At 53.7% G+C, this 20,169-nt stretch overlaps 3 protein-coding genes and 3 non-coding genes across 9 annotated transcripts; 5 read left to right on the top strand and 1 right to left on the bottom strand.

The window, feature by feature from the left end:
- The first annotated feature begins 907 nt into the window (after positions 1–907).
- On the top strand, positions 908–4,474 carry RPL23A (ribosomal protein L23a). The gene is made up of 4 exons (XM_013053546.2): positions 908–1,056; positions 1,667–1,850; positions 3,485–3,661; positions 4,128–4,474. The coding sequence occupies exons 1-4, from the start codon at positions 1,032–1,034 to the stop codon at positions 4,291–4,293; spliced, it is 552 nt and encodes a 183-aa protein (XP_012909000.2). The 5' UTR covers positions 908–1,031; the 3' UTR covers positions 4,294–4,474.
- LOC123389235 lies at positions 1,515–1,578 on the top strand. Its single transcript, XR_006603828.1, has one exon. It is a non-coding gene; the product is annotated as a small nucleolar RNA SNORD42 (small nucleolar RNA).
- LOC123389238 lies at positions 3,327–3,398 on the top strand. The gene has a single exon (XR_006603830.1). It is a non-coding gene; the product is annotated as a small nucleolar RNA Z17 (small nucleolar RNA).
- LOC123389236 lies at positions 3,989–4,053 on the top strand. Its single transcript, XR_006603829.1, has one exon. It is a non-coding gene; the product is annotated as a small nucleolar RNA SNORD42 (small nucleolar RNA).
- Positions 4,475–4,892: 418 nt separating the features above from the next.
- TLCD1 (TLC domain containing 1) lies at positions 4,893–9,044 on the bottom strand. 2 transcript variants are annotated; one of them, XM_004746973.2, is made up of 5 exons: positions 6,400–9,044; positions 5,994–6,076; positions 5,819–5,901; positions 5,256–5,410; positions 4,893–5,085 (listed from the first exon to the last, which is right to left on the bottom strand). In XM_004746973.2, the coding sequence occupies exons 1-5, from the start codon at positions 6,591–6,593 to the stop codon at positions 4,959–4,961; spliced, it is 642 nt and encodes a 213-aa protein (XP_004747030.1). In that variant the 5' UTR covers positions 6,594–9,044; the 3' UTR covers positions 4,893–4,958. The 2 variants fall into 2 exon arrangements, with proteins under 2 accessions (XP_004747030.1, XP_004747029.1); XM_004746972.3 differs by having other exon boundaries at positions 4,893–5,410.
- Positions 9,045–9,071: 27 nt separating this feature from the next.
- Positions 9,072–19,632, top strand: NEK8 (NIMA related kinase 8). Of its 3 annotated transcripts, XM_004746971.3 has the most exons (15): positions 9,072–9,173; positions 12,735–12,940; positions 13,433–13,665; positions 13,880–14,011; positions 14,487–14,695; positions 14,901–14,983; positions 15,066–15,247; positions 15,342–15,492; positions 16,178–16,254; positions 16,612–16,729; positions 17,368–17,518; positions 17,754–17,917; positions 18,019–18,177; positions 18,358–18,516; positions 18,924–19,632. In XM_004746971.3, the coding sequence occupies exons 1-15, from the start codon at positions 9,127–9,129 to the stop codon at positions 18,950–18,952; spliced, it is 2,100 nt and encodes a 699-aa protein (XP_004747028.1). In that variant the 5' UTR covers positions 9,072–9,126; the 3' UTR covers positions 18,953–19,632. The 3 variants fall into 3 exon arrangements, with proteins under 3 accessions (XP_004747028.1, XP_044926157.1, XP_044926158.1); XM_045070222.1 differs by lacking the exon at positions 18,358–18,516; XM_045070223.1 differs by lacking the exon at positions 9,072–9,173 and having other exon boundaries at positions 12,799–12,940; positions 13,513–13,665.
- Positions 19,633–20,169: the final 537 nt, after the last annotated feature.

Genomic DNA, 20,169 nt, shown 5'->3' on the forward strand with positions numbered 1-20,169 from the left:
CCCATTGGAATCAAGGACAATTTTTCCATTTCGCAGTTCTGCAGGGTAGAGGAGGAGTGTAGTATACAATGATTCTCACCGTCAAAGGGGAGATCTGGTTCTAAAGAGGGAAGGAGGAAAACAGGGCAGGGTGGAGGTGGGACAGAAACAGACCCGCAGAGAAGCAAACCTAAGCTTTATTAAAACTTGTTCTGTGTCGGGAACTGAATCTGAGGATGCAGATATGACTGGAGCAGGGAAAGGAAGACTAATTAAAGGGAGTAGACTGAATGAAATTCGCAAGAACTAGGGAGCCCTAGAGAAATCTGTACCCCGGGTGTTTGGAATATTGGTAGTTTCAAGTGCGGTAAAACACACGAAATCTGTCACAGGTAAAGAAGAGTAGAATTTGTTAGAGGGACTTGGGCCAGACAGATTCTTAAAGTTCTTTTTTGTTTGTTTTGAGAGAGAGAGAGCGCGCGCGCGCGCAAGCGGGGCGAGAGGCCGAAGGAGAGGGAAAAGCAGGCTTCCCGCTGAGGAGGGAGCCGGATGCTGGGCTCTCTCCAAGGACCCCGAGATTATGATCTGACCGGAAAACAGCCGCTTAACTGACTGAGCCACCTAGGCGCCCCTGGCCCACACAATTTCTGCTCCGACATTCTAGAACTTTGCTTCACCCTCCCCGAGTCAACCTAATTATACACCGTCCTGTTTTCAGTGTTACTATCTCCTGGACCTACAGTACTCTTTCCTCAAGATGGGAAAGCGCTCAGGACCAGACAATGGCTACACCATCCATATCCAACAGCCTCAACAAATAAACACGTGTCTACAAAATAACTACAACCCCCAAGAAGCTTTACACTCTTTTGAGGGAAGAGGTGGCGCATGCTTAATTACTCTCCCGAGGGAATTAAATTTAACTACCATTCCCAGAGGGCGCCGCGCTACAGATTACCCAATCAGCTTTAAGTAAAAAGCATCGCGAGTCTTCGGTGAGACTCTGCTCTATAAGCCCCTGGAAACGAGCGTTGGAAACCCCTTTTACGAAGATGGCGCCGAAAGCTAAGAAGGAAGGTTTGTGCTGGAGCTGGGGGGTGACTGCGGGTAACTGGCGTGAGAGCCCCTCAGAGTGAACGGACCGGGAGGACAATGGCTGAGCTAAGCCTTGCGGTGTCTGCTCCGGAGCCGCTTCTGGGATTCTGGCACGCTGCGGTGCGCGTGGGCCCAGCCGCATGGGCTGAGCTTCTGTGAGGAGGTTGGGGAGGCAAGCCCGGCCGGCACCACCTCTCGGGGCTGCCGGACTGTTGGCTTTGGGGAACAACACGCATCCACAGGACGGAGCTCCATGTCTCCAGACCTGTAAAGAATTAAGTCCTCAACTTAGTTTCCTTTTTTTTTCTTCCGCGTTAGAGCTATATAGGTAGGTAAAACCACTAACACCTATCTTGTCAGATATCAACCTTTCGATCATTGCTAGTTCCCTTTTTTCTTCGTCGTATTTCTGGAATTACTCTTAAGTTCGCCCCAGTATCGTGCATATGATGGAAAAATTTTAACCTGAGACTTGTGATGTCTTCAAAGGAACCACTGATGCACGTGTGGCCTGGAGCGCCCGCTAGGGGTTTTGAGTACGGAAGTGACTGGTTTCTGAATCCTGTGCCCTCGTTTTCCTTCTTTCTCTCAGCCCCTGCCCCTCCCAAAGCCGAAGCCAAAGCAAAGGCTTTGAAAGCCAAGAAAGCGGTGCTGAAAGGCGTCCACAGTCACAAAAAAAAGAAGATCCGCACATCACCTACGTTCCGACGACCCAAGACTCTGCGTCTCCGAAGGCAACCCAAATACCCTCGAAAGAGCGCCCCCAGGAGAAACAAGTCAGTACTGCCCTTTCCCTTGGAAAGATGTTGGGTAGCTGTTTGTAATTTGGAAATTTACCAAACCTACAGCACAGCTTCGGGAATACTTGTTAGTAGGTAGTGTGTGTCTCTAAGGGGAGTGTGAAGAGATTGTTAATGCCTGATTTAAGAACAAGAAGAGACGTTTTTACAGTATTGACGGGAACAGTTTAAAGCAGCTCAATGATTATTAAGGTTAATGGTTGCTTTATATATGGTCAGCGTTTTAAATTCTGCTTTCTTTGAGTATACAGTGGGACTTTGATTTTTTATTTTTTTGAGTTACGGGTTTAGTTGTTCATTGCACCTATTCCTGTAGGGAATAACCCTTGAGGGTGACAGTGTGGGGTGATTCTAGGTTGATAAGGACACTGTTAAAAAATCTGTATTGGAAAGAGAAGACCTGCAACAGGTCTTCTCATTTACTCTTAAGTCTTTACACTCAAGAGACGGGGAAATGGGCAGAAAGGTTTAAGGTCTTGAGTGTATTGGTGCCACACTACTAATGATAAAACTGAGCTTAGGGGGCCACAGATTGGAACAGTAGTAATAACTGTCACCTCCCAGTGCTGCTTTTTTTTTCTTTCTTTTCTTTTTTTTTTTTTTAAGAGTTTTGTTTATTTGACAGAGAGAGATCACAAGTGGGCAGAAAGACAGGCAGAAAGAGAGGGGGAGGCAGGCTCCCAGCCGAGGAGAGAGCCTGAGGCGGGGCTCGATCCCAGGACCCCGAGATCACGACCCAAGCCGAAGGCAGAGGCCCAACCCACGGAGCCACCTAGGTGCCCCTTCTTTTCTTTTTTTTTAAAGATTTTATTCATTCATTTGACGGAGATCACAAGTAGGCAGACAGGCAGGCAGAGGGGGGCGGAGCAGACCTCCTCACTGAACAGAGAGCCTGACACAGGGCTTAATAGATCCCAGGACCCTGAGACCACGACCTGAGCCAGAGGCAGAGGTTTAATCCACTGAGCCACCCAGGTGCCCCTTGCTTGGGAAGGGGGTGTCTAGATGGCTCAGTGGGTAAAGCCTCTGCGTTCAGCTCAGGTCATGATCCCAGGGTCCTGGGATCGAGCCCCACGTCGGGCTCTCTGCTCAGTGGGGAGCCGGTTTCCTCCTCTCTCTCTCTCTCTGCCTACTTGTGATCTCTATCTGTCAAATAAATACATTTTTTAAAAAAATGTTGAAGTCAAAGAATGAAGGGGGTTTGGAACTCAGAGATGATTCTTAAATAAACTGAAGGATGAAAGTCCTTCAAGTGGGGGCGCCCTTTGCCCAGTTGGTTCAACTCAGGTCATGATCTCCAGAGACCTAGGATCAAGCCCTACATCAGTCTCCCTGCTTCTCCCTCTGCCCCTCACCTTGCACTTTGTGTGTGTTCTAACAAAAAAAAATTTTTAAAGTCTTTCAAGGGGAAGAAAGTGCAAAAGTTTCTGCCCCCAGGTCCCTAAGTTTCAGGGTGCAGATGATGACACTGTTTAGCGACCAAAGTCTGACAGAAATGATTGCTACTTCATGGTCTGATGCACCTGGGCTCTTCTGGGGTTGGGCTCTAAAAGAGGGCCTATCCTTCCCTTTGACCCAGGCCAGCTGACACCATTTTGCTTCTTCCCAAGGCTTGACCACTATGCCATCATCAAGTTCCCCCTGACTACTGAGTCAGCCATGAAGAAAATAGAAGACAACAACACACTTGTGTTCATTGTGGATGTCAAGGCCAACAAGCACCAGATCAAACAGGCTGTGAAGAAGCTCTATGACATTGATGTAGCCAAGGTCAACACCTTAATCAGGTGAGTAGGATCTCAGGAGCCAGGAAACGTGCATGGAGTCAGAAGTAGGTTTCACAGCTTGCAAGCCTTAAGAAATGAGCATCTTCTGCTGTAATTCTAGTCTTTTGTATCTAATATGGGCTTTTGAGGACACATTAGCTCTCCTGCCTCTAGGACTTAATGTATAGTGTTGGTGTTTTCTTGATCCCTACACTTCTAGACAGAGGCAGGCCCTAGAGTAAGATGCAATTTATGTCAGATAACCTGGACTTAGTCCTAAGATGTTCTGTGATATTCCCCCAGAAAGGGGAAGTGGGTTCATTTGTGGTTTGGTGGCATTCCTAGCCTGTGCAAATGATGGAAAAGTCACCATTTGGGAAAGAATGACATGAACAAAGGAACCACTGATATGCTAGAAAGACTAGGGGGGAAAGGGAAGGCTTAGGGGCAGTGATGGTGGGAGGAATTAAGACTTCCTTTATCCTAGGCCTGATGGAGAGAAGAAGGCATACGTTCGGCTGGCCCCTGACTATGATGCTTTGGATGTTGCCAACAAAGTAAGCTACCTTACCTGTGCTATCAACTCACCCACCCATCACCTGGGTCCAAGTGAGATATCTGTTAGTGACCAAAACCTGACTTTGGCTGCTTAACTCACTGTACTCCAATCCTGAATGGGCCCTACCCTCACCTCATTTTGGTTTTTAACTGAGACATTCTAGCTTAATCTTCACATTTCAACTCCCGGTAACAAAGCTTCCCTTTTGTTTTTCAGATTGGGATCATCTAAACTGAGTCCAGCTGGCTAAATCTAAATACAGTTTTTTCATGATACATGTTTGTCTGTTGATTTGTTGGCTGGGCTTTGGGGAGGCCATACTGGGGTTACACACATTTAATTAACAGGGCAAGACTTTGGTCTACTTACCCTGTTGGAACACTCTGCCTTAGTACCTCACCACACTTGTTAATCCTAGCAGTGGGAGCTCAGGTATTTGTGACCCAGATTGGGTTTTGGACAATGAAAATGTGTTGTCTTAACCCCGTGATGATGGCAAACAAGAATCTCTCCTTTTATCTGGAAGGGGCTTTGTAGGAAACCAATATAAGAATTCTCATTAGCATCCATTTCAAGGCAGTGTGGACTGGCTGGCTTCTACAGCACCTGTCCCCCGCACCCAACTACCATGTCCAACCGGTCTGTCTGCTTCCCTCACCCCTTGCCCAAGAAAGGACAAGGACTTCAGAGGAGTGCTTTCATTAGCATTTTCAATAGTAGGTGCAGAGCCTGTCCTCAGAGGATGCCCCAGACTTGGGGCTAATTCTCTTGTATGGTGAGGCTGTTCTTGGTGGTGTTTGCTCTTCTTTCCACAAGTTGCAGTCCTCTCATTCTGTCAAAAACTTGTCTTTGTGTTGCTGGCTGGGGACACGTCCAGGGCAGAAGTCTGAGCGGAGGAGGCGGGAAAAGTAGATGAGGATCATGATGTCCAGCATGAGCAGGTTACCCAGCAGAAAGGTGCCCAGAGTCCTCTGGCCCAAATAACGCAGGAAGAAGTGGGTGAGGTAGGCCTGAGGGGCCAGGCGGAAGAGAAAGTACATGACCAAGTTGACATACTTGTTGACCCGGTACAGGAGGAGGTGCTGGGCATTGTTGATCTTCATCATCATGCGGATGGTGAGGAATATGTTGCTGACTTCCACCAGCAATGTTAGGACACCCCCACCAACAAAACTGTTCCAGAAGATGCCTGCAAAGAAGGCACCCAGGGCCTAGAATGCAAGGGAGATAATGTGTTAGGGGACCCAAATACCATGGCTTTCCTGAAAGTTGGTGGGCATATCAAGGCTACCGGATTAATGGTTGGGAAATCCATTCTTACTGACTTCGTCCTGGGTTATAGTCTGTGGTAGATTCAACATGATTAAATCTTGATCCCTGCCCACAGATTCTGGCTCTGAGTAGGGTTTCTAATTTGTTAAAGGTGGTAATAGGTAAGACCATGGATTACTGGCCTCAAAAGTGAATTCACAAAGGGCACGGATACTGCCAGCCTTCAGTGTTCTGACATTGGTTGGAGATGAGGTTAAGAAACATGGTCTTTACCTACCAGGTTCAGAAAAGGCTGAGACCAGGTTGTTAGCACCAGGCCTACACCCCAACCCTTGCCTTTCATTTACCATAACGTGATGAACGAGGTATTCCCAAGAAGCTCGTGTTTGACGACTAATCACGATGTCCACCGTGTCGTGGATGAAATACCCTAGCGGGTCGTATGGAAAAAAGTCATGAAAGGAACTGAACAAAAAGCTCCCTGTCCCCACACCTACTTAGTATTTTCTGGGCAAGACCTACCTGCAGAGAAGCAAGCGAGCAGATAGCCAGAAAGCGACCATGCCGTCTCAATCTCCACCAGCATCTCGGGGGTCTGCCATAGACTGGGAGGGAAGAAGGCAGGCTCTCAACATCTCCGCATCCCCAAGAACCCTCTACTCCCCCATTACCCCTCCCAGTCCCCGAGGGATCCGGGCTCACGCTATTGGCTTTGTGGGAAGTGGAGAGGCTTGGCTGAAACCCAGGTGTCTCCCGGTTCCCAGATGAGCTTTCCCCCTCCCCTGGGACCTCTGCCGCTCCTAGTTGGAGAGCTTTCTGAAGAGGGAATCAGGTGAGACTGCATGGCCTGAGCCTGCCAGAGGGTGATGCGGAGAGTAACGTGGGATCCCCCAACCACCCACCCTCACTCCCCCAGTCCTTCACTCACCACAGCACTGCCCAGACCCCGGACACAATGGAGTGGGCGAAGGAGACCAGCAGGTTGTGCCAGCGCCAGGTGCGCAGGGGGTCCGCGCGCACGTGCTCCGGCAGGGGCAGGCGGCTGAGCGCGCGCCGGAGGGCCCGGAAGGTCAGCGTGGCGCCCAGGAGCAGCGGCAGGGCGGGGTGCAGCAGTGGGGGCATGCTGGCCCTCCCTGCAGTCAGTCTGTCTGCCCCCTACGCTGCCTCGTCCGACTGCTCCACGAACCGGGCTCCTCTCCGGCCAGTGCACGCCAGCCGCCAGCCTCGCACAGTTTTCGCGGAGCCCTCTAGGCCCCTAGCTCCTCCAGTCCCCTCCCCGCCGGCCTCTGCCCCCGCCCCCCAGCCACCCCCACCCCCGCCCCGCCCCGGCCGCCTGCCCCCGCCCCTCCGGCGCCGCCGCGGCACCGAGGGCCAGAACCCCATTTCCCGGGGGCCTCCGGGCCCCGCCTCGCTTCCGCGGACTTCGGGCGAAAAAGGGGCTGTCCTGGGGGGCGGCGACGCCGCGGCACCCCTCGCTGGCGCCTCCCGACGGCCGACAGAGTCCCGCCTCGGTTGCTTGGCCTCATTAACCTGCGTCCCCACTTTTCCCGGGGCTACCGGCTCCCCCGCCTCGGAGGGTACTGAGAGAACTCTCTCTCCGCCCTCAACTCCTTTCTGGGCAGAGCGGGGCGGGGCCCGTCACACACCCGCGTCCTTTAAGCCCTGGTCCTGGGGAGGGGTCCGAGCCGAGCCTCGATAATGGTCTCCGCCTATATTGTTATTTTCACCGGATCTTTAGCTTCTTTGGGCCAGAGACGGACATGTTTATCAGCATCTGTGGCGCCCCGCATCGACTCGGTGTCTAGGAGGGGTCGACTAATCCATCACCCTTCTTCCCAGCCCGCTCTTGGGTTCCTGAGGTCCAGCGGCTGTCACAGTCCTCCCTTAGACAATCCCGGCTCTTCTCCTGGCTCCGTGGAGGCTGGCACGAGGAAGACCGGGCTGCTGGGGTGACCCTTATTCTTCAGGACAGTGGGCTGGAGCAGTTGCAGCTCGTGGTCACGAGGTGTCAGCCTATCCCTACCTTGGCGCGGGATCCCCTTCCCGCCTCCAGGCAAGCGAGGTGCAAACAGCGGAAAGGCTGAAAACGAGTGCTGGGGGAGGGGGTGGTAAGTAGGAAGGGACGGGGGTTGGGAAGAGATTCTGCGAGCGGGAGGGAAAGCTAGAAGCCTTAGGCGCCGGAGACCCAGGGACCAAGAGGTTTGGGTGTTTGCTCTGCCTCCCTTGCTGGCTCCAATGTTACATATTAACGCCTGTGGGGCTCCTGGGTCAACCACAGCCCGACTGGTTTCTAGGTGAGGGCACGAGTGTCCAGGGTTGTGCGGCTTTTCCCCTCTGCACTTCCCTTTGCTCCCAGGACAGCTTTGTTCATCAGCCAACAGCAGCCTGAGCCAGCCACACCGAGGGCCCCTCGTAGGGCCCCTCTCGTGGTCTTTCCAGGTGGACAGGTTTGAGTCTCTTTTGAGGGGTGGGGCGGGACAGAACATAAACACTCCTTTCCTCACATTCCTCACTCACTCAGAAACAGGGACGCTGACTCTTAGCTAATCACCATCCTCTTGCTCCTTAGCTTTTATGGAGCTCGAACAGAGCAGGAGGCACAGGGAGACAACAGGAATTATACTCACTTCCGGCCAAGACCTTAGACAATCACACTAACCAGCCCCTTACGTTTAGGCAGAAGCCTTGATCCCACACCGGTCAAACAGCTCTCCCTCCTCTCTCTGATGCTTTCACATAGTGGTCTACATCCCTCCCATCTTCCCCACAAGGCGATTCTCCTTACAGTTGAGCCTCGAAGGCGGATTACCGGCGGCAAAGTTGCGGGGGAGGGAGGGGTGTGATGAGAGTGCTGACGCGGGCGATGCTCACTTGTTGGGACAGCCTGGAGTCTCCTTCTCCCTAGGTGAATCAGTGTGCAAGGCTCGGGGTTTCCCCGGTCCCTCCCTAGGCAAACACGAAACTAACCCTGATCCCTGCCCCACAAACCGAGAATGCTGACGCTCTTCGTAGTTTTGGTAGTTTATCATTTGCGTGCCAATGAGAATCCGCTCTCTCCTGAAATAGTGTCACTAGTGAGCAAAGAGGTGGGCTGAGATGGGCGCCCGGGTGACTCGGTTAAGCGTCTGCTTTCCACTCAGGACACGATCTCAGGGTCCTGTGATGGAGCCCCGCGTGGGGCTCCCCGCTCAGCGGGGAATGTGCTTTTCCCTCTACCTCTGCCTTCCTCTGCCCGCTCCTGCTCTCCCTGTCTCAAATAAATACAATCTTAAAGAAAAAGAAGTGGGTTAGGGAGATTGGTCCTCGCTTTCCATCCTCACTGGTTGTGAAGAGCAGCCCTCGGGTCTAAAGCTTTGTGAGGGCCAGATGCGAACACGTGTGTAGGGAATGGCTGGTACCGTCCTAGCTGCCAAGCGCGCCAAGAAATGCCATAAAACCCCATTTCTGGGATTCTGAAAAAGTAACTGTGGAGTAAGCTGCAAGGACGTGCAAACGGCACTAGACAAATGCAAAGCCGAAACTCACACCGATTTCCCTTGTTCCGCCCCGCAATTATCTTACAGTGTCGGGGGTGCGGCCACAGGGTGGGCGGGTCCGCGCACGCGCCGCGTCTGGGTGGGGGGTGGGTTCCGGAAATGTGACTCTGAGAAACGAGATGGAGAAGTACGAGCGGATCCGAGTGGTGGGGAGAGGTGCCTTCGGGTGAGCCAGGGATCTGGGGAAGGAATTGGTCGGGGAGAGGGAAAATGAGCCCCAACTCTACAGCGAATTCGCTGCCCGGTTAGCCCCGCCCCGAGGCGTGAGAGCCCGCTTGGAAAGCCCCGCCCAGGCTTCCGGTCCCGGTCCTAGTTGGGAGACTCCGCCTCTAACGAGGTCACGCCCCCCCACCCCCCTTCGAGCCCCGGCGGGCAAGCCTCTGCGCCGCCGCAGAGTTCCGTTCTCTGATACCTGACTCAGCCATTCAACAAATATTGAGCGCTAGCTATACCCATCAGGCTCTCGGCGCCGAGTGTACAGTAAAGTCCAAAATAGGCGTGTTTTTTTTTCCCTCTCGGGGCTTGTAGACTGTAGTAAAATAATACAATAAACAAGATCCTAAAGCAATTGTTAACAAGCTGCGAACGTGGCATACACCACGACTACTTATTTGGGGTGGTGAAGGAAAATTTCTCTTTGAGAGGTGAATTGTAAAGCCAAGACTTGAGGGATGAAAACCAGTAATCCGAAGGTGAAGGCTAGAGCTTTTCAGGCAGAGGAAGCAGCATATCCTCACGCGGGAAGGACTTCAGAGTATTCAAGGAACTGAGAAAAAGACTGGTGAAGTTGGAATGTAGTGGGCAAAGTAAAGGATGGTATATATATATAGAGAGAGAGAGAGAGAATGGTATAAAATGTGATTGTCACAGAGGACAGCTGATGGCCTAATAGGCAGAGGTAAAGAGGTTGGGTTTATTCAAAGTGTAAAAGGGAAGGGGTTTAAGCAGAATGAATGGTCTTGATATGATTTGCATTTTTTTATTTGTTTTAAAGATTTTATTTATTTGAGAGAGAGTGTGTGTGTGTGTGAGATAGAGAGAGAGAAGGAGGGGGCAGGGGGAGAGGGAGAAGCAGACTCCTTGCTGAGCAGGGAGCCGGATATGGCCTCATTCCAGGGTCCTGGGATCATGACCTGAGCAGAAGGCAGCTGCTTAACCCACTGCGCCACCCAGGTGCCCCTGATTTGCATTTTTAAAATGTCATTCTGGCTGCAAGTCAGAAATGGATGAGTTCATATTATTTTAGAAGTGGAAACAGGAAAGATTTTGGCGTGATTTTCAGGTGTCTTTTTTTTTTTTTTAAGATTTTATTTATTTATTTGTCAGAGAGAGAGAGAGAGAGAGAGCGAGCACAGGCAGACAGAGTGGCAGGCAGAGTCAGAGGGACAAGCAGGCTCCCCTCGGAGCAAGGAGCCCGATGTGGGACTCGATCCCAGGACGCCGGGATCACGACCTGAGCCAAAGGCAGCTGCTTAACCAACTGAGCCACCCAGGTGTCCCCAGGTGTCTTTTTTTTAAATTCCTTTTTTTTTTTTTTAAGATTTTATTTATTTGACAGAGAGAGAGAGAGATCACAAGTAGGCAGAGAGGCAGGCAGAAAAAGAGGGAAGCAGGCTCCCTGCTGAGCAGAGAGCCTGATACAGAGCTGGATCCCAGGACCCTGAGATCATGACCTGAGCCCAAGGTAGAGGCTTCACCCTTTGAGCCACCCAGGCACCCCCTTTTTTTAAAAGATTTTTATTTATGGGGGCGCCTGGGTGGGTCAGTGGGTTAAGTCTCTGCCTTCAGCTCAGGTCATGATCTCAGGGTCTTAGGAGCCAGCCCTGCATCTCTCTCTCTGCTCAGTGGGGAGCCTGCTTCCCCGTCTTTACCTCTGTCTACCTCTCTCTTGTGATCTCTGTCTGTCAAATAAATAAATAAAATCTTTAAAAAGATGGGTCGCCTGGGTGGCTCAGTGGGTTAAGCCGCTGCCTTCGGCTCAGGTCATGATCTCGGGGTCCTGGGATCGAGTCCCGCATCGGGCTCTCTGCTCGGCGGGGAGCCTGCTTCCTTCCCTTCCTCTCTCTCTGCCTGCCTCTCTGCCTACTTGTGATCTCTTGCTGTCAAATAAATAAATAAAATCTTAAAAAAAAAAATTAAAAAAAAAATCTTTAAAAAGAAAAAATATTTTATTTGACAGAGATACTTCAAGAGAGGTAACACAAGCCGGGGGAGTGGGAGAGGGAGAAGCTTCCCACGGAGCAGGGAGACTGAGGCAGGACAGGATCCCAAGACTCTGGGATCACGACTGAGCAGAGTATTTTTTTTTTTTTTAAAGATTTTTATTTATTTATTTATTTGACAGAGAGAGAGATCACAAGTAGGCTGAGAGGCAGGCAGAGAGAGAGAGGGAAGCAGGCTCCTGCTGAGCAGAGAGCCCGATGCGGAGCTCGATCCCAGGACCCTGAGATCATGACCTGAGCCAAAGGCAGTGGCTTAATCCACTGAGCCACCCAGGCGCCCCAACGACTGAGCAGAGTATTAACTACTGAACCACCCAGACACCCCCAGGTGTCTGACTTGAATGGTTTTATCAGTTACTGAGATGGAAGAGGCTGAGGAAGAAAAGGTTTGGGGGCAGAAATCAAAAGTTTTATTTTGAATTTGTTAAAATTTAAGATGCAGGATGCATGGGTGGCTCAGTCTGCCTTCACCTCAGGTTATGATCCCAGGGTCCTGGGCTCAAGTGCTGCATCAGGTGCCTTGCTCACTGGGGGGAGCCTGCTTCTCCCTCTGCCTGCCACTCCCCCTCCTTGTACTGGTCACTCCTGAATGCTCTGTCTCTCTGACAAATAAAATCTTTTAGGGGCACCTGGGTGGCTCAGTGGGTTAAGCCGCTGCCTTCAGCTCAGGTCATGATCTCGGGGTCCCGGGATCGAGTTCCGCATCAGGCTCTCTGCTCAGCCGGGAGCCTGCTTCCTCCTCTCTCTCTCTCTGCCTGCCTCTCTGCCTATTTGTGATCTCTCTCTGTCAAATAAATAAATAAAATCTTTTAAAAAAATTAAATAAAATCTTTAAAAAAATTAGAATGTTTGCAAGTCACTCTGGTAGAAATGCAAAGCAGGTAGTTGGATTTGTTAGTCTGGGGCTCAGAGGAGAGGTTTGAGATGGAAATATAAATTTGATACTCAGATGATCCTCTTATAGTCCATTCATTCAGCAGATACTTATTGACCCCCTACTGTGTGCTAAATGCTGGGTTGTGCTCTGGGGATATAGTTGTGAAGGAGACTAGGAACACTGCTTTTATGGCCACTGTCCAGAGTTGGAAGAAAATAATAGTATGAACAGCTTCCACTCATGCTCTCAACAACCCAGGGAAATTGATTCTGGTTTCCAGATGAATATGTCATATAATCCCAAACCAGGTAAGTAATACAAGGAGGAGCCAGGATTTGAACCCAGGCAGTTAACTCTGAAATCTGTGCGCACTAAGGACGATCAAGACTAACTTCACTGTGCCTGTGCTGAAACCAAGCCTCAGGTTAAATGACTTGCCCCAGGTCTCACACACAGTGTTTGTGGCCAGTTATCCCTATTCTTGAACTTGTCCTATGCATTTTAGATGACCTCTTAGTCTCCATGCCTGTTTCCCCTCTCCTAAGGAGCATCCAGTGACCAGGTCTGCCCTGCCTGATGTGTGGCTGGAAGCTCAGCTGGGATCCACCCCTGTGCTCTGTGTCCCCAGGATTGTGCACCTGTGCCTGCGCAAGGCTGACCAGAAGCTGGTGATCATTAAGCAGATCCCAGTGGAGCAAATGACCAAAGAAGAGCGGCAGGCAGCCCAAAATGAGTGCCAGGTCCTCAAGCTGCTCAACCACCCCAATGTCATCGAGTACTATGAGAACTTCCTGGAGGACAAGGCACTCATGATTGCCATGGAGTATGCACCAGGTGGGCCAGCCTCCTCACATTGGCCTGGCTCCAAGGGCCCCTCTCTTCTGGGACAAGCAGACCCAGATCAGCCAGCTTCCATCCTCAGACTGGGTTTGATGGCAGTTCACAGGTATAGGGTTGTGACACCAGGTGTGCAAGGCTGGTAGACCCTTGCCCTGTCTGCACTGTTGGTTTCTTTCTTTTTTTTTTTTTTCCGCTGTTGATTTCTTTTTTTTTTTCTTAAAGATTTTATTTATTTATTTGACAGATAATTATTTATTTGACAGAGAGAGATCACAGTACGCAGAGAGAGAGAGAGGGAAGCAGGCTCCCTGCTGAGCAGAGAGCCTGATGCGGGACTCGATCCCAGGACCCTGAGATCATGACCTGAGCCGAAGGCAGCGGCTTAACCCACTGAGCCACCCAGGCGCCCCCCGCTGTTGATTTCTTAACAGGAGAGTGCCAGGCACGGGAAAAGACTAGACCTTAGCTAGTTCCTTCCTGCTTCAGGTGGCACGCTGGCCGAGTTTATCCAGAAGCGCTGTAATTCCCTGCTGGAGGAAGAGACCATCCTACACTTCTTTGTGCAGATCCTGCTCGCACTGCACCACGTGCACACCCATCTCATCCTGCACCGGGACCTCAAGACTCAAAACATCCTTCTGGACAAACACCGCATGGTTGTCAAGATTGGGGACTTTGGCATCTCCAAGATCCTTAGTAGCAAGAGCAAGGCCTACACGGTGCCTGGGCACAGAGGGGACTTCATGGGTGCTGGAGGGGTTTTGAGGGCCAAGGCTCACTCTGCGTCCCAACCCCCTCCCTTCCCAAGACCTTGGCCCCCTGCCCCCCCCCGCCCCGGGCTGGTTGGTCCTGCAGGAGGAAGCAGTCTCCATTGGGCCTTGGACAGAGCCTTCTCTCCCCTAAGCTGTAATAAGATCTGCTTCCCTCTTGCAGGTGGTGGGCACCCCATGCTACATCTCCCCTGAACTGTGTGAGGGCAAGCCTTACAACCAGAAGAGTGACATCTGGGCCCTGGGCTGTGTCCTCTATGAACTGGCCAGCCTCAAGAGGGCCTTTGAAGCTGCGGTGAGTTATACCCCCAGAGAGACAAGTGAGAAATATCTATGTCTATCTCCCTGCCCTAGAAGTCCTTGGCTCCAGCCACTTCTGTGTTCCTTCCCTTGTGGTGGAGTTGTTTCCCTCGTCAGACTGGGAAATTACCCCATGGCTGGGCTGTGGCTTCCCTCAGGCTTGGGTCCCCCGTTAAACTGAGGACTCCTGAGAGCAGGGCTCTCCCACCAGATTAGAGACTGCCCCCAACCCCCGCTGCTTCCACCAAGGGCAAGACCTGACCTGAGTTCTCCCAACCAACCACCTAGGGTTTCTGAGGACATAGCTGCAGCTCCCCTATCAGGAGTTCCTATCCCTGGGAGTCCCCTCGTCAGACTGCAGGTTCGTGGTGCAAGGCTTTGACCCTCCGGTTAGACCTGGAGGCAGGAGGTGCTGCCACCCAAGAGCCTGGGACAGGCTCTGGCCAACCTTACCCTTGGTGCTTCCACAGAACCTGCCAGCACTGGTCCTGAAGATCATGAGTGGCACCTTTGCACCAATCTCTGACCGGTACAGTCCTGAGCTGCGCCAGCTTGTCCTCAGTCTGCTCAGCCTGGAGCCCTCACAGCGTCCACCGCTCAGCCACATTATGGCGCAGCCCCTCTGCATCCGCGCCCTCCTCAACCTTCACACTGATCTGGGCAGTGTCCGCATGAGGAGGCCTGTGTGGGGAGTGGGGGGGTGCTGTAGCTCTGGGAAGCGGGTGTGTGTGTGTGTGTGTGTGTGTGAAAGTGAGAGCAGCACAATAAGCCTGGGCAAATCCTCTGTTCCTGCGTGTGTGGTGTGTTGGGGGGTGGGGGGATGGGGGGTGGGAGGGCAGGTGCCAGGAACGGTCCGTGTCCTGAAGCCCCCATTTGACCCACAGGGCAGAGAAGTCCCTGGTCCCTGGGCCACCCATGGCCCCGGGCTGCAGCCCAGGAAGCAGGACCACCGGCTCCCGCTGCAGGGGTAAGTCAGAGCCGACCTCCGGTGCCTCCCCGATGCCAAGCCATTCCCACCAGTTTAATAGACCTGACACGGTGTCCCGCAGGCATACCCCGGGGACCCCCCCGGCCGGCCATTCCGCCACCACTGTCGTCCGTGTACGCGTGGGGTGGCGGGCTGAGCACCCCGCTGCGGCTGCCGATGCTCAACACAGAAGTGGTCCAGGTGGCGGCCGGACGCACGCAGAAGGCGGGCGTCACGCGCTCTGGACGCCTTATCTTGTGGGAGGTGAGCAGGCTGTTGGGTGGGGGGAGCCTGGGGTCCAGTGAAGGGGGGGGTAAGTCCTGAGGGGCCACTCAGGCCCCACCCATGCCCTCCACAGGCCCCGCCCCTAGGCGCGGGAGGGGGCGCCCTCCTGCCTGGGGCCGTGGAGCAGCAGCAGCCCCAGTTCGTCTCCCGTTTCCTGGAGGGCCAGTCGGGCGTGACTATCAAGCATGTGGCCTGTGGGGACCTCTTCACAGCCTGCCTGACCGGTGAGTCCAGCAGGGGACTATCCTGGGGCATTCCACAGAGTCTGAGAAGGCCCCCCCAGAGCAGCTCCCCTCACTGGTTGTCATTTGCGCACTCATTAATGCTCTACTTGTTATCTTGCATCAGGTGCTTTATTATTATTATTATTATTATTATTATTTAGATTTTATTTACTTATTTGACAGAGATCACAAGTAGGCGGAGAGGCAGGCAGAGAAAGAGAGGAGGAAGCAAGCTCCCCGCTGAGTAGAGAGCCTGATGTGGGGCTCGATCCCAGGACCCTGGGATCATGACCTATGCCGAAGGCAGAGGCTTTAACCCACTGAGCCACCCAGGTGCCCCGCTTTATTATTTTTTTAAGGTGTATTTAATATTTTGAGAGAGAGAGGTGCTTTACTTACACAGTCTCCTTTACCCTTCACAACAGGCCTGGCGAGGTAGTTACTGTAGATTATCTTCATTTGAGGGAGGCTGAGTGACAGACTTGGAAAGCTCAGATCTACAGCTCAGAGGCTGTCTCTTGTCCAAACTCAACCAAAGAGATACCCTGCCTGTCCTTTTCTACCTTCTGCCCCATTCTTCCAGCCTTTGCTTCCAACTTCTTTCTCTTCCAACCCATGGACTGGCCTCTCTGGAAAAACAGCCCAACCTCTCTCCCTTCTTTTTCCTCACCACCCCTCTCTGCAGACCGAGGTATCATCATGACCTTTGGCAGTGGCAGCAATGGGTGCCTAGGCCATGGCAGCCTCAATGACCTCAGCCAGGTGGGTGCTGCAGGTACTTGGGGGAGGAGGAAGTGGGGTGGTGGCAAGGAGTGCACATCTGACAGCTGACACCCGAGTTGGGGGCCGGGAATCCCCAGCAGCCACCGGTCCCTCTAGCTCCTGGGTTGCACCTGTTCTGAGCAACACCAGGGGAAGTACAGAAAGACCAGGCTTCCCCAGTGGTGGCAGTGCATATGTGTGTGTGTGTGTGTGTGTGTGTGTGTGTTAAAGACACAGCTGTCTGGTGAGAATTTGCAGCCTCCAACTTCTTCATCATCCCTCCATGGGATGCTGAGGCCAGGCAGCAGTCCAGGCCCCTTGCCTACTATTTCTTTCTTCCTCTCTCTCTCTCTCTAGCCCACCATTGTGGAGGCCCTGCTGGGCTATGAGATGGTGCAGGTGGCCTGTGGAGCGTCCCACGTGCTGGCCCTGTCCACTGAGCGAGAACTCTTTGCCTGGGGCCGCGGAGACGGTGGTAAGCTTTCCTCCCTGTTCAAGCTTCTAGGTTCTATCTCACAGCACCCTGACTGGGACTTGAAGAGGACTTCATACCCACCTCCCAACCCTGGCCTCTTCTCCCTCTTTTCTCTTAAGCCGATTCCATTCATTTCTTCATTCACCAAAACTTTACTGCCCATCTAGTACAAGCCCCTCCTGTGCTGGGTGCAGAGACAAGATGAGGAGGAATACCTTCCTTCAGGGGCTTATGATGTAGTGAGAGATCTCTTTCATCCGGCGGCCCTCTCTGGGTCAGATGTTATGCTGGGCATTGGAAACTAGAGAGGACTTAAAAACATGGAGTTTCTGTCCTCCTGGCCTAGTGGGGGGAGGGATGACATCTCCCTACAATAAAGAACAGACAACATCAGGGCTCCCCCCAAGGTCCAGAGATGTGGGAACTCAAGGAATGGCATGGGACATCCCTGGAGGAGACAGAGTTGGCATCTGAACAGGGCATTAAGGGGGAGTAGGATTTTGACCACAGAGCTTAGCTATTTCTGGCAGAGGGCACAGCCTTAACTCACGCCATTACCGCCTCTCCATGGCTGGTCCGCATCCTGGCATCACCAACCCTAAAATCCAAACTAGCCCCATCCTTGTTTCTCCTTGTAGGCCGGCTGGGACTGGGTACCAGGGAGTCCCACAGCTGCCCCCAGCAGGTGTCCATGCCCCCAGGACAGGAAGCCCAGCGGGTGATATGTGGCATTGACTCTTCCATGATCCTCACTGTCCCAGGCCGAGCCCTGGCCTGTGGGAGTAACAGGTAAATGGGTCCAGTGGGATGACTAGACTGCCCTCCCCCTCCCTGGCTGCTAATGCTCTGTCCGTCATTGCCTACCTTCCCCCCAGGGTCCAAGCTGAGGGTGGGGCTGAGCACACTGCTGGGTTCAACCCAGGGTGGGAACTGTCCTCTGGGAACCAGCCCTGGCACACATTGGTGGGGTCAGGAGGGTCTGTGCAAACCACCAGTCGGACTTGGCTTCTGGTTTTACCTTCAGGTTCAACAAGCTGGGCCTGGACCCCCTCTCCCTGGGGGAGGAGACTGCCCCCCACCAGCAGGTGGAGGAGGCCCTGAGCTTCACACCACTAGGCTCTGCACCCCTCGACCAGGAGCCCCTGCTCAGTGTGGACCTGGGCACTGCTCACTCAGCTGCCGTGACTGGTGAGTAGGACCCAGGCCCAGGAGGCCACGGGTGGACTCCCCCGTCTCCTCAGGATCTCAGCTGAGACAGCCCCTATCCCCTCCTCTTTCCTCCCCTACAGCCTCTGGTGACTGCTACACTTTTGGCAGCAATCAGCACGGGCAGTTGGGTACCCATGCCCGCCGGGTCAGCAGGGCACCTTGTCAAGTCCAAGGCCTGCAGAACATCAAGATAGCAATGGTGGCCTGTGGGGATGCCTTCACTGTAGCCATTGGGACAGGTGATTGATCTGTGGGCACTGTGGGGCCAGATAGGGGTGCTGGCAGGCCCATGGGCAGTGGGGATGGGGGTGGTATCCCACTCAGGGCTGCTGAACCTCCTCTTGGGGCTAGATGGATGGAGGGTAGCTGCTTACTAAGCCATGTCCTCCTCTTCCCGTCCTTGGGATTCTCTTTGGCAGAAGGTGAAGTGTACTCTTGGGGGAAAGGGGCCCGAGGTCGACTAGGAAGACGGGATGAGGATGCTGGACTCCCTCGGCCAGTGCAGCTGCAGGAGACACATCCCTACACAGTGACGTCTGTGTCCTGTTGCCATGGAAACACTCTCCTGGCTGTCCGTAGTGAGTTGTTACCTTTTCCCGCCTCACCTCCACAAAGTTTAATCCAGTGGTGGGGGCCCTGCCCACCCTCCCATCCCCCAGTGGTCACAGCCCAAAGCACTAAGAGCATGTTAAGCCTCCAGATAAATGAAAGCAGAAGCTGTTGGGTAAGACAGCTGCCTGCCTGGTGAAGGCAAGGGAGTCTACTTCTTGGGCCTCACTTGAAGGACTGTTCCCAGTGCTTCCCAGGGCCCAAAGGCATTCTTTCTGCTACCCCCAGTCCAGTTTAGTTTGAAACTCTGTTTCTGGCCGGTCAAGGTCCAGAGTCCAGGGCACAGTGTGTGTGGGAGTGGGAGCGAAGGTGGGTATCCCTTGCTGGAGGCACTGCCCTCTGGGTGTCTGCAGGGGTTTCTCATTTGTACCTCCAGCGGTTACAGATGAGCCCATCCCACCGTGAGGCATCTAGATACACTGCTGGACCACCCCAATATTGCTGCTCATCGGAACATGCTTGAAAACTCCAGACACTTGCAGAGGACTGTCCCCACCAGCACTGGAGTGTCCTCAGTGCCGGAGAAGAACCAGCGGAACAGCCACTCTCCTTTGGCCCTGGATCTGGAAACCCCAACCACCCCATTCCCCCAACATCTTTTTTCTCTTCCCACCCCTTTTAAGTTGGTATCCTCAGGGTCCAGCCTGGCTAGGGTCGGAAACCAGACCCAACCTTCCCAAGCAGGGTGGTCTCCAGTGTCTTGGCAGGAAAAAGCTGGAGGCAGCTGTGGCTCCACCCAGACCCTGCCCTTTACCCCCAGCACAATTAGAGAATAAGTCGCTGGTGCCCCCTGGGAGAGCAGCTCAGAGCTTTGGAGCAGGGCAAGCCCCGTCCTGCCTGGACTGGCCATTCTGGCTGCCTGGCTTCTGCATTGCTCAGAGATCTGGAGGCACAGAACTTCTGAGTGGACTGGGAGTGTATCTGCAAGGGCACCAAAGTATCCACTGCAGAATGGGGTCCCTGCCGAAGGTTGCCCCTCCACCCACGCCATTCCCCCAAAGCAGGTTGGGAGAAAGAGTAACTGGCTGGGCCAGACCAGTTTTCCAGATGACTGGGAAATAGCGCCAATAAAAACATCAACTGCCTGCCCCGAATGTGATCTCTTCGGGGATGGGGGTGGAGACCCGACACCCCAGGGCTGGGCAAGGCCGAGGTCCAGGGAGGAATGTGGGCGCAGCCTGAGGCTGGGGCCGAGGTTCCTCTGGCCCAGCGCCCAGCTAGGCTTCCCTGCGCCAGCCGAGCTCCCCAGATCTGGTTGCCAGGCTTCGGCTGCCTAGCACCTGCAAGCTGGAGTCCCGGGCCCCGGGGCGACACGTGGCCCCCCGAGACCGAGGTGTTGACGCCGGAGAAGCGAACCTTTGTGGTGCGGCCCGGCGTGACCGCCGGGGCCCTGCGCCCCATCCAGCGTCAAGAGACCCCCCAGCCCCGGGGAGAAGCGGAGCAGCCACGACCGCTCTTCCGAAAGGGAGAGAGGAGGAGCCCGCGCTCGTCGGAGGGCGCCAGGCGGGCGGTCCGCCGATCCCGAAGTGGCTAGCCCGCGAGGTGGGTGGGAGCCGGGTGCGGAGGGCGCTAGGACCCCGCGGGCGCGGCTCCACCCCCTCTTCCGGCGGGCGGGCTCGCGG

This window comes from Mustela putorius, unplaced genomic scaffold (genome assembly GCF_011764305.1).
Source record: "Mustela putorius furo isolate JIRA1106 unplaced genomic scaffold, ASM1176430v1.1 tig00003962_pilon_pilon_pilon, whole genome shotgun sequence".
In the NCBI taxonomy this organism is placed as follows: Eukaryota; Metazoa; Chordata; class Mammalia; order Carnivora; family Mustelidae; genus Mustela; species Mustela putorius.

Coding starts and splice junctions, on each gene's coding strand:
- TLCD1 (XM_004746972.3), bottom strand. CDS start 6,593: ATGCCCCCACTGCTGCACCCCGCCCTGCCGCTGCTCCTGGGCGCCACG. Junction 6,077..6,399: donor GGGGTCTGGGCAGTGCTGTG/GTGAGTGAAGGA, acceptor CTTCCCTCCCAG/TCTATGGCAGACCCCCGAGA. Junction 5,411..5,818: donor ACCTCGTTCATCACGTTATG/GTAAATGAAAGG, acceptor CTTGCATTCTAG/GCCCTGGGTGCCTTCTTTGC.
- NEK8 (XM_004746971.3), top strand. CDS start 9,127: ATGGAGAAGTACGAGCGGATCCGAGTGGTGGGGAGAGGTGCCTTCGG. Junction 14,696..14,900: donor GGCAGTGTCCGCATGAGGAG/GCCTGTGTGGGG, acceptor TTTGACCCACAG/GGCAGAGAAGTCCCTGGTCC. Junction 15,493..16,177: donor CTTCACAGCCTGCCTGACCG/GTGAGTCCAGCA, acceptor CCCTCTCTGCAG/ACCGAGGTATCATCATGACC.
- RPL23A (XM_013053546.2), top strand. CDS start 1,032: ATGGCGCCGAAAGCTAAGAAGGAAG. Junction 1,057..1,666: donor GCCGAAAGCTAAGAAGGAAG/GTTTGTGCTGGA, acceptor TCTTTCTCTCAG/CCCCTGCCCCTCCCAAAGCC. Junction 1,851..3,484: donor AGCGCCCCCAGGAGAAACAA/GTCAGTACTGCC, acceptor CTTCTTCCCAAG/GCTTGACCACTATGCCATCA.